This window comes from Cyrtonyx montezumae, unplaced genomic scaffold (genome assembly GCF_038088225.1).
Source record: "Cyrtonyx montezumae isolate F1298 unplaced genomic scaffold, pur_monq_1.0 scaffold_5, whole genome shotgun sequence".
NCBI classification, from domain to species: Eukaryota; Metazoa; Chordata; class Aves; order Galliformes; family Odontophoridae; genus Cyrtonyx; species Cyrtonyx montezumae.
Genome location: NW_027072056.1, coordinates 4,199,785 through 4,211,341, shown reverse-complemented (window position 1 = coordinate 4,211,341; position 11,557 = coordinate 4,199,785). Strand labels below are relative to the sequence as shown.

The 11,557-nt window shown below is 54.1% G+C and overlaps 3 protein-coding genes across 3 annotated transcripts in view; 1 reads left to right on the top strand and 2 right to left on the bottom strand.

Moving 5' to 3' along the window:
- Window positions 1–11,557, bottom strand: part of SLCO2A1 (solute carrier organic anion transporter family member 2A1) — a 196,856-nt gene that overhangs the window by 126,956 nt on the left and 58,343 nt on the right. The window lies entirely within an intron of this gene.
- Window positions 3,006–11,557, top strand: part of SRPRB (SRP receptor subunit beta) — a 41,659-nt gene continuing 33,107 nt past the window's right edge. Inside the window, exon 1 of the mRNA XM_065747804.1 lies at window positions 3,006–3,375. Within this exon, the coding sequence (XP_065603876.1) occupies window positions 3,006–3,375 (370 nt within the window). The remainder of the gene's footprint in view (window positions 3,376–11,557) is intronic.
- Window positions 5,792–9,643, bottom strand: LOC136056275 (galactose-3-O-sulfotransferase 2-like). Its single transcript, XM_065748382.1, has 4 exons — window positions 9,609–9,643; window positions 9,112–9,222; window positions 7,514–8,447; window positions 5,792–6,914 (listed from the first exon to the last, which is right to left on the bottom strand). The coding sequence occupies exons 1-4, from the start codon at window positions 9,641–9,643 to the stop codon at window positions 6,018–6,020; spliced, it is 1,977 nt and encodes a 658-aa protein (XP_065604454.1). The 3' UTR covers window positions 5,792–6,017.

Here is an 11,557-nt window from a genome sequence, read left to right as displayed (position 1 = left end):
AGCTGTGGTTTTAAGTTCAAGATAGCGTCTCGTTCCAGGCAGAAAAATCTGGATGCATTTCCCAGGCCAAATGCATGGCAGGCCGTGGATGCTGTAAACTCCAGAATGGCATTGCCCCTGGTTTCAATGCATCTGGCTTCCTGATCAAGTGAAGCAGCAAGGAAGCTTGGCTAAGGAAAAAAAAACATCTTATTGATGATTCCCTCTTTGTCCATTGCTGGCAATGGGCTTTGTGAAACTCCTTGTGCCAGAGTTAAGGTGGGAGCTTTTCTTTCTTGTTTTCCTTCTCTTTTTTTTTATTATGGCACGATCTAGACAGTAAGATAAGTATAACTTGTGATAAATTTAGATTTTTTTAAATAGAAAAAAAAAACAACAACATGAAATCGTAAGTAACTTTAACTTATTCACTTTTATTGATGAATGAGAACGGTTTTTAAACTTGTACTATGAAAATTGTCCAATTTAAGTCTACTTAGGAGGTGGTTTCCAAGCTTACAGTCATCCTAGCAAACAAGACTTAGCCCAGCCCCGGAGTTAAAACATATCTTGACGCTTGCTGGAATGGTGCTAGCTCTGAGTTGAGGGGTGCTGGAAGGTGAGCTCAGAGATGAGCTGGGTGGGAGCTGAGCTGGCAGAAGGGCAGAGCCACGAGGGGTTGCCACACTCTGCTTTTGGGTCTCTGTGGGTTTCTCTGCCAATGCCAGCTGCATGTCCAAAGCTGCAAGCTTATGTTTTCTTTCCCCCCAAATGGAGGTTAGCAATTTTAAGACTTGCTGCTGCTCAGCTTGGCTAAGGCAGACCGACAGAGGAGCCCGAGTTTGAGTACTGAAAAGGAAGGGCTCGCTTTAGGAAGTTGTTTCCCACACGTCTCGCTCTCTTGGGTGCCAGCCCCAAACTGCCCTGTGATCCAACCAGTGTGTGATGCATATGGGATGTCAGCTTGGCAGCTCGTGGCTGGGGTGCACGTGTGCAGGAAACGCGTGGCTCTCTGGATCTCCATTGCCATCGAACAAAGCAGGATTGCTCATGGGAAGCAGGCACGGTGCTGCGAGTGTGTGCTCTGATGTGGGGCAGTGCTGGCACGCTGGGCTCCTTTGGTGGAGGGTGGCTGGGGGGGAGCAGGAAGGCTGATAAAGTCTCTCCAGCTGGTGTTGAATAAGTGTCTCTGGTGCGTTTTCCCTCTGTCCCTCACGCTATCAGTGGAAGTGGGTGCAAGCTTTTTTTTTTTTTTAAACTGTCTTCAGTTTTTAATGTTGCCTTTTGTGTAATTTAATCCCATTATGTTATTTAATTGTTACTGCAATATTAACTACTGTATTTGTTGACTTTGTTTAATAACTGTTCTTTCAGGGCTAGAAATAAACTTCTGAAAAAAAACCCAACCAACTCAGTGTTTTTCTCCCCTTCCCCGTGTCTTCTAAGGTGAAAGTAGTTGGAAAGAGTGAAGGTGTAGAGGTCTTAATGAGATTAGCAGAATATACTTGTTTGTAATTGAGCTTCTTAGGAGCACTTTAATGATGGTGGATGTAACTTTGTGCTGTCCTTGCCTGATCTGTTTGATTTTAAATGTCATTACTCCCCAGCTTCACGTGCGCTTGGCCCAGCACGCTGCTGCCATCGTTGCATCTCCTGCAATTCACTCATCCATCCTTTGAAGAGAGATCCCTCACTCTTTGTGCAAATGGAGCAAAGCAGCCTGGTTCATCATGGCCACATCTTCTGTTGCTTGTACTTCATGTTGGAATCACAACAGTGCCGTGTTGCAGTCCAGTTGGAGGAGATTGAAAAGAGCATCTCTTGGGCAGATGATGTTTCTGGCTTGACTGTGGATATCAGCATCCCCATGCTGTGCGTTTCCCGTATGTTGTTGGGAAGTTGTCTTGTTCCCTTTCTGGCATGTTATGTGAACCTTGCTCATACTGTTGACAGAGGGAAGCGAAGAAACTGCTTGTCTTCAAAAATGCTTCACACAAAGCACTGTCTCTTCAGGTTCATTAACTTGCTGGAATATATATATAGTCGACCCTTTATGCACTTAAACTGGAAAAGGCATCTGAGACCATCAGGTCCAACCAAGTGATGTGGAGGTGCATCGAGTGAGTAGGAGGGATGAATAGGACTGGAGGAGCAGAGGCAGAGCAAGTCAGTGCCCAGACTCGAGCTCCTGGTGCTTTCTGAATGGCTCGTGAGCAATGAGTCCGGCTTGGTACAGCTGCGGATCAGAGGTGAAGATGCTGATGTGACCCAGCAGCCTGATGGCACGTCCTGGAGATCCCTTTCCAAGTGTTCTTTTCCTCGTTTGGCACCTGGGTTATCCTTAGAGACAGACTTCTTTGAATTTGGCATTCCCCAAACCACCATTGGGTGAGCACCTGGGGAAACAAATGTCCTGAGGAAAGAAAGCAGCTCTGGTTCCCATCATACAGGAATGCATATCCTTGTGGAATGTCGGTGAGGAGTGAGCTGCTGCTCCCGCTGTCAGGATGAGGAATGCAGGCAGAACCCAGGAGGCATTGCCATTATTTGATGGTGACAGCAGTTCTGCCAGTGCAGCTGGGAGAGATCCCTTCCACCAGAAGGAGATAAAATGTCCCTGACACTGAAACCCACCTGTGGGCACACGGTGCCAGGAGCAAACAGTGTGAGGTCACTCTGGGAACAAGGATGGGGAAGAGTACACCAGCCGGGCTCTTGTGTCAGCTGAAGGAGGGCTTCACTGGGCCCTGGGCTGCACCATGGTGCTTGGTAAATGCCACAGAGGGAGGAGGAGCTGGCTGCTGGAGGCATGGATGTGAAGCAGCCATTTGGAAGACCCGAGCAGCTCTGGGCAGTGCTTGTCCCCGTGCCTCCTGCAGCTCGCACATGCCGCGTTTCCCAAGGCTTCCCTGCCGCTGGGCAGGTGCCACGTATGGCCTTATAAAACAGAGGCTTGAAGGCTTTTCTGCTCCTCCCCGGGGGCTGCAAGCTGCGTGGCTCTGTCTCTCCCTCGTGTGCCTTTCGCTATGGTCGGCCTGAACGTTTCCATTGCCTTTTTCTTCCTGATGCTTGGCACGTGCGAGGTGCTCAGGTGGCTCTCCAAGAGGCTGCTGTCCCCGGGGCTGTTGGTGTGCCTGGCTGCGGAGCTGGGCTGCTCGCTGCAGCTCTGCTCGGGCTGCCTGGAGCTGAGGATGCTGCTGGAGATCGGTCCTTGGGGCGGCCTTGGTCTCGACGTGGTCCTGACTTTGCTCTTCCTCCTCTTCGCGGTTCATGCTGCCTGCGCAAACGGAGCGGCCGCCAACCCCACCGTCTCTCTGCAGGAGTTCCTTCTCCTCGAATGCGGCCCCATGGCCACTGTGGCCAAAATACTGGCCCAGTGCACGGGCGCAGGAATGGGTTGGGCCCTCACCAAGCTCTACTGGTCCTGGGAGCTGACCCAGCTCCACCTCATCCAGAACCTGATAGCTTCTGAGTGCAGCTCCTCCATCCGCACATCCCCCCACCTCGGAGCCCTGGTGGAGGCCACCTGCTCCTTCTTCTTCCACCTCATCCTCCTCAGGGTGCGCCGCAGCCCTGCTGCATGCCGTGTGCCTGTCCTGGCAGCCACTGTCACCTTCCTGACCTACGCAGGTGAGCGCACCCCTCCGTTCCCCCGCAGCGTGGCTTCTGGGGAGGAGCAGCCCCTTCTCCCTCCTCCACGGCTCGAGCTGAGAGAGGATGTCTGCTGCAATGTTTGCTTTCTGCTTACTTTGGGGTGGACGGCTGGTTAGGGCATCTGAGCGATGCAATGACATGTGGGAGGACGCTGACAACCCTGCTTTCCCCCCCACGCAGCCGTGCCAGCCACGGGAGCCTTCTTCAACCCTGCCCTGGCCACTGCCAGCACCTTCCTGTGCACGGGGAGCAGCCTGCGGGACTACATCCAGGTGTACTGGCTGGGGCCTCTCGCAGGTGAGCCGTTTAGGGCCCCATCCCACCATCCCAATCTTCCCAGCAGAGGGCTGACAGCCCTTTTTGGGTCACCGTAAGCCTCGCGTAGTGGGGGTGCACGCACATGGGAAGGCACGCTCTCGTTTCAGGGATGCTCGCTGCCCTCTTGCTCTACCAAGGCAACATCCCGAGGTTCTTCCAAAAAAACCTGCTGTATGGCCAGAAGAGCAAGTACAAGATACCCAAGGCCAGGGTGATGCATGCAGAGGACGGAGAAGAACGGCAGAAGGGGAAAGGGGAGAAAAGCAACCCCACACCTCGTGCCTGAGCCCCTCTGCTGGGAGCGGGTCTCCTGGCACAGAGCATTTTGCACACCTGAGCCTGCAAACGCTGGCTGTGGGGGTGAAAGCAATGTGTTTGCAGAAATTACTGGCTGTGTGGTGTGTGCAGGAAGCTTGCAGAAACTCAGGACCATTACGTGGGCACCCTTGGGCAACTCCAAGGTGGTTGCATCATGCTGTGTTTTGAAATGATCCCTCTGTGCCTCTTACAGCCATAAAAACAGAGCGTAAACCGGTAACAACTCTTGGAGACTTGGGATGTGGAGGGAGTTGTGAAATTTGGCATTATTTGAGTTAAACTGGGGTCCCCAAATCGCCCAGCACAGGGAGAAGGGTTTAAAACACTCAGAAATCCACAGCAGCAGTGCACAGCACGTCCCCCTCTCCCAGTGCCATGCTTGGCCTGTGTTTCACATGCAGCTGGGGAGCTGCAAGGTGACAGTAATGGGTTCGTGAAGAGGTTCTGGTTCTGGTATGCGGCACAGGTGGGCAGTTGCATGCAGACCCCCACCAGCACCAGCCCTGGGCTGCTCTCTGTGGCCGTGTGAACCAGCCCTGCTAACACAGCACTCTGTGAAATAAATGTTGCAGTTGGCACGAAGGTGAGTGGGGTCGTTCCTCCAGAAATCTGCTTTTGGGGGAGGGGGGGATTTTTTTCCTTCCTGGCACGGACTCTCCGGATACTGAATTCCCTGTGGCCTCTGTGGGAACCCAAGCATTAGAGATTTGCTCTGGGATCCAGCCCTCATTAGCTGAGAAGCAATCAGAGTGATGACATGTCACCCAACTGCATTGATGGTGGGTTTGGTGTGCGGTGTCCCCTCCCCTCATGCTGGATGCAAAGACCCTCAAGGTTCCCTGTCCAATTGGACGTGGGAAACTCGGATCCTCTGCCATTTCTTTTCTGAACGTTTTTTGGTTTGGGATCATGCTGACAATGGGGCGTTTGCAGGATTTCTCCATTTTGATCGAGATGAGAAATCCTCAATCGTTTTAGGGTTATTTTAGATCTATGCTCAAAGCCACCGAGGCTGTGAGAAAGCTTTTAGGGTTGGGGCTCATTTCTTGTCCACACTGCTTTGCTGCTCCTTTGTGGCTGACCTCACCATGACCGATGCTTGAGTATTTTTTTCTCCTGGGCAGAACATGGAGCATTCCTAGAGCTGCTCCGAGCAGAGGGCCTGGGATGCCTGCACAGAGATGCTCACACAACACTTTTATTTTTCCAATAGAGGTGTCTTTCTGTTGGACTGCTGAGATCATGTACTCTAATGAAGGGGAGTAGAATAGGAGTGACAACAAACACTGTTGTTTTTAATTAAGAGGCTGCTCTCCCAGCACAGCAGCGCTGAGGCTCAGTGGAGGAGAGCTCCATCCAAACTGACAAACATTCCTGAGGTGTAAATGAAGCCCTGCAGCCCTGGTGTACAGCCTGGCACCTCCAGCTGCAGCCTGTTGTGCCTCCTGGCACTGAGCAGCTCTAGCGTCCGATTCCTGCTGACCCCTCTCAGCATGGGACAAGCAGCCCAGAGCTGCCGTCCTCCTCGTCCCCTGAGGCTGGGGTTCATCCTTGCTGGCTCAGGAGTGACCCCAGAGGAGTCACAGCAAATCAGGCCCCATGGTGTGTCCTAAGGGCTTGCTCTAGGGGCTCCGCAGCCCTTACCTCCCACCTGGGCTGCACCAGGGCAGCAGTGACACCAGTGCCCAGGGGTGGGTGGCTGGCCGTCCTCAGCGGAGGGAGCTGGAGAATGAGGCCAGGACGAGGGCTCAGTGCCGGGTGCCCTCCAGCCTGAACTGCAAGGCTTTGCCCTGCTGCACGCCCTGCAGCGAGGGAGCGACCTGAGGGGGCTTCTGGAGTGGCCTCTGCGGGGTCTCCTGTGGGGGCTTTGGGGGGAACTGCTTCTTGTAGAGAGCAGTGCTGTACTGCAGCTCTGGGGTCACCAGGCGCCGGCACATGTGCTCCGTCGCCTCGTCCAAGCCCTGCTTGAGGTTGTAGCCTAAGATCCTGGCGTTGCCATACTGCAGCGGCCTCAGGGAGGAGTCCTTGATGTCCTTTGGGCCCACGCTGCCCGTCCCTTGCAGGCAGGTCCTCGCCAGCTCGGCTTGCCTCTGCCGCAGAGCCTGGACCTCCCTCCACATGCGCTCCCTCCCGATGTCTCGCTCGATCCTCTCCCAGAAGGTCCTGTTGAAGTGGGTGTAGATTTCCCAGTCTAGCCTGTTCCAGGCCTTTATCTTCTCGGCTGTGACGCTGGAGAGTGGGGACCTGGTGCTGCTGTTCCTGCTGTTGAGCGGGAAGGACACGACGCTGTCCAGGTCCCAGCACAACGTCTCCTTCAGCAGCACCATGGACTCGTCGAAGTACTCGGAGATGAGCAGCAGGTCGAAGGACGCCTCGATGGCCTTCAGCATTAAGTTCACCCGCTTGGCCGTGACCTCTGCGTCGGGGTTGAAGCCGAAGTCAAACGTCATGAGGTTCCTGGCGTAGTGGCTGTCGCCGGCTGTGGGGTTGTAGAAGCGGTAGGGCTGGCTGAGGAACTCCTCCAGGCTGCGGGCGCGGGAGAAGGCCGACGTGCCCTTGTAGTACACGAAGGAGGACTCCATGAGCTGCACGGGGTTCCTCAGGATGGAGAAGTAGACGGCTGTGCTGGGCACCACTTTTTGCACCTGTGGAGGGGGAAAAAAATGGAGTTTTAAAGGTGGGGAAAAGTGGAAGGACCTGCTTGCTGGAAAAGCAGAGGTTTGTCTACAGAAGCCCTACAGAGATGCACGAGGAGGGCCACAAAGATGCCCACAAGGCTGGAGCACCTCTCCTACGAGGATGGGCTGGAGGAGCTGGGCTTGTTCAGACTGGAGAAGTGAAGGCTCCAGCGAGACCTTGTTATGGTCTTAAAAGGGAGATCATAAACAGGAGGGAAACCAGCTTTTTACATGGATAGATAGTGAGGGACAGGGGGGAGTGGTTTTAAACTAAAGGAGGGGAGACTTAGATGAGATGTTGGGGGAAGTTTTTCACTGAGAGGGTGGCGAGGCCCTGGCACAGACTGCCCAGAGAAGCTGTGAATGTGCAATCCCTGGAGGGTACTCAAGGCCAGGTTGGATGAGGCCACAAAGAACATGATCTAGTGCTTGATCCAGCAGTCGGCAACTCACCCCTTGGCAGGGGATTAGAAATAGATCATCTTCGAGGTCCCTTCCAACTCAAGCCATTGTATGATCTCTGAATGCTTCCATGCTTTCCACCTTGCTCCTGCCCTGCTCCTTACCTCCGGCAGCAGGAAGCGCATGTGGTGGCACAGGATGTTGAACTGGGGCGGCTTCCTCGGGGAGAAGCCCTGCACGAACCTCGCCATGAAGTGGTGTGGGTAGAAGAGCTGGTGGCCGCCCTTGAGCGGGAAGGCGAAGGTGAGGTTGTGCATCTCACCGAATCGGAAGAGGATGTTCATGACGGTGCTGCTGGCGCTCTTGTGGACCTTCAGGAAAACGATGTTGGTCTTAGGTTTGCATGTTTTCTGAAAGAAGACGTCTTCTACCTGCTGGCCATCCCCAAGGGCTATCTTGTCTGTAGAGATTTCTGTCCAGCTCGGGAGCAGTCCTCTCTCCAGCTCTGTCCTATAGAAGTTGTCTGCCCTTGGGAGCTGAGCTGTATCGAGCACGGTGTGTTTGAGTGAGTCACCCCAAGGTCGGGGCGGAGAGCCCATCGCTTTATGCTGAGGTGAGCTCTGCAATGTCACCTGCATCACCTGGGGTGACGTTATTTTCTTGTGCTCCTCCACGGCGATGCTGTTTGTGAAGAGAACACCATCATCAGTATCTCCCAGAGCTGTGGTGGTACTTTTAGGAACACCTGGAAACGTATCCCCTTGGGTTGCTTTTTTGGGGCTGGAGAGCTGGGATTTCAGCTGTGGTGCTGAAAGATAGGCTTTCATCTTGTTGCTGCTCTCCGCAGGCTGCCAAGCCCAGTGCCCCTCTTGGCTGTCTGGACTGCTCTCCCGTGCTGTCACCTGTCCATAGTGCACGTGCATCTGGAAAGCATCCCGTGTGTTCTCAGTTAACATGGGCTCCAGCACAGCCTTTCTCTGCCTGTATGGGTTATCATCCTCCCTTGGTGGGCCATGGGTCTGGAGGACATAGTTAGGGCTCTCCTGGCTGTGGTCTGTGGTCTGCTGCAGGGCACGCTCCAGCTCACAGTGGCAGTTCCTGCAACAGGGAGAAATCAAGCTGGCAGCAGGAGGTAAGGGACCCCTGTTGGGAGCACTGAGTGTGCCGTTGGGCTGAGCTGGAGAAACAGCCAGGCTGCTCAAACTGATTTCTGCTGCCTGGGTGTTGCCCTACCCTTCACTGCTCTCCACAAATGCGTGGGGAGCTTCTCCTGCCTGCTGTGGGAAGAGCAGCCACCAGTCCCATGGGAGCAGGGCTGCTGGTGACAAGCTCAAAGGGGTAGGGGAAGGAGGGAGCATGCAAGGTGGGCAGCTCCTCTGCAGCCACCCCAAAGCATGCTCCTCTTTCTCTATTTGGGGTGGGAGACTGCTGCTGGACGTAGAGCTTGACCACCTGGCACAATCAGCCTGGCAGGTCGGGATGGATGCAGGATGCGAAGGACAGGTCAACATCAATGTGGCCATGCCCCGTGGCACTGGAGGAAAGGAGCAGAGCCCATGTCTCTGGGGAGCAAGACAGAGCTTGGAGCAGCCAGGTTTGACCCCAAAGGAGGACTCAGCTCTGAGCAGCATGCAGGGGTTGGATGAGGGAGCCCCAGAGGGGTCGCTTCCCAGCCGGACTTTCCTGTGTTTGTGGTTGGGTGCATTTTAACCCTTCTCAGCTGTTGGTGAAGTGCAGGTTTACCCTTCTGCCTGGGACATACCTGGTAGGTTGCAGCTTCTCCACAACTTGAAATGAGACCAGGAGGAGAATGAGGAGGCTGAAGGAGACCCAGAGCCGACCTGGCTGGCACCTGTATATTGCCTTCAGGTTCCTGCAGGGAAGAGGATATTTCAGACCCGTTCGTCACATCACGTGGGGGAAGAAATACGTGAGGCACAAGGCAGAGGGAAAAGAGACCTTGAGGCTTTCCCGGTGACACCCACCAGAAATTAGTCTTGTATTTTGTTTATTTTTAATTTATTTTTATTTAGCTTTAAGATAAGGTCATTTTCCATGGGTGGAAGAGGTGTCAAGACAGCGATAACCAATGAACATTGACAGCTGTGCATGAGCAGTGGAGCCTAGTGGAAATTTCCAGCCACGACACAGATATCACACCAAAAAGGTAAATAGTGATAACAGTAAAGTCACTCAGCTGCTCGGGGATGCCTTGCCAGCATGGCTTTAGCAACAGGAGCAGGCACTGCTTGCACTCACCTTGCTCTCCCTGGCTGAGAGATGTCTGGTCCCATTCTATAAACAAAGAGGAGATGCCTTTGCTCCTCTGCCCTCTGCTTCTCTCTTCTGCTATGGGGCCAGGTTGAGCATGGGCACCTCCAGGTCCTGGAAAACCTTTCTGTGGGGATTTTGCTGCTCACAGGGCTTGGTGGAGCTGGATCTTGATGCTAACCTTACCAACGGGAATCAATGGAGCAGCTGGAGGGCCGAGCTTCCTGGAGAAGGGATCAGTTTGCATTACATTTCTGCCAGTGATTACCTGGGGATGTGCCATTGTGTAATGAGGGCTGGTTTGTGCTGAGGACCTGCTTAAATCCCCTGCTGTGGGCTGTTCTTGGGTGGGAAAGCTGCTGGAGAAGCTGCACTCTGCTTTGTGGTCTCTGCTGAGCAGGGAGTGGAGGGTACCAGGGAGTAAAGATGAAGGCACTTGGAAGCTGCGCTCTAATCCTCTTTCTTTGATACTATCTCCTTCTTTTATCAGTGGGCTGTTTTGGACAAGGGGGCCTGGAACTGCACAGACCTGCTGGTCCCAGAGCTGCTGGGAGAGGGATGGTGACAGACACAGCACTCGAAGTGGTCATGTGTATCCTGTTGATCTGGGTTTGCCGTTAAAATCTGGCTTTGTCCCAGAAAAAATATCAAGTGTTGTGACTAATTGTAATTGGCTTTCAGCGGTCGTGCTCCGCTTCGGACAGAGGCATGGTTCTGATTGCATCTCAGCTCGCTGGGTTGGAATGGTAAGCTTCTGGGATGTTTCTAACATCTAAAAGTGGTGCAGGGCTTCCTTGCCAGCAGCGTTGCTCATGCACGTGTGCTTCATGCAGGTTTACTTCTGGGTTTGCTTCCACGGTGCTCCCCAGGTGGTTGCAAGCTTTCACCGTACCCGTGTGAGGTCTGGGCTCTGAGCCAGATGCCTTTTTGGTGATGAGTGAACAAGTGGTCCCAGATGTGCCACACGTGGTGGCCATTTAGTCTGACTGGGCTCGCACAAAGGCAGAGCGCTTCCCCCGGGGTGGTTGCTTGGATCAAGGAGCACACAGTGAGGAAGGAAGAGCTGTGGCAATGGAGGTGCTGAGGAGTTGCACTAAAAACAGCAAAACCAGGGCTGCAACACATACGCTGTAGGTGCGTAGAGAAGGGCTTGTCCTGCCCTGAAGTGCTCTCTCCCAGCAGGAGGGTGTCAACAGGCGTTGTGCCAAGTTCCAGCCTTGTCCAGGCTGCTCCTCACCCATCTCTCCAAAACGGAGCCTTCCCAGGAGCCCACCTTACTCTGGGCACATTCATTGGGTTTGCTGTTCGCTGCTCTTCTTCCTTTGCATCACAGGGCCTTTCAGGAGATGCTGTTCCTGCCTAGCACACGGGAGAAACGCTGCCTCCCCAAACTTCCCCACATTTAACCATTCCCACCATGGCTTCCACCTCCAGCCGTTCCTCAGCACAGAGGCACTGCAAGGACGTGACCTCTGCGTATAGCACAAGTAGTGCTGAAGGAGATAACGCTGTAATTAACAGATAAAATTCAACTTACGTGATCAGGTACCTTCTCAATTTCAGCATGGTGAGCTGGGGCCACGGCCGTGGGTGCTTGCTGTCGGGTTAGCACGGAGAGTCTGGGAGAGCAAACACGCGGAGCCTGGCTTGTGTGCCTGCATCTGGTGGCCCCTCCCTGGGTGCCGTCCCTCTGGTGCCCTGCTCTGCAGCGCCTGCCCCCGGGCAGGCTCTGGCTGGTGGCAGTTTGCTCAGTCAGCCTTGGGGGCTGCGGTGGCCCTCAGCAATCCTTTGCACCTCGGTGGGCAATGGGCAGGCTGACCGGGGCGGGTAGGGTAGGCATGGTGGTGCCACCTGTGTTTGCATCCCTGCTGCCCTCCTTGGTCTCATCCACGATTGCAGATGCTTTCTCCCATCATGTGTCCTCGTGCTCTGCTCTT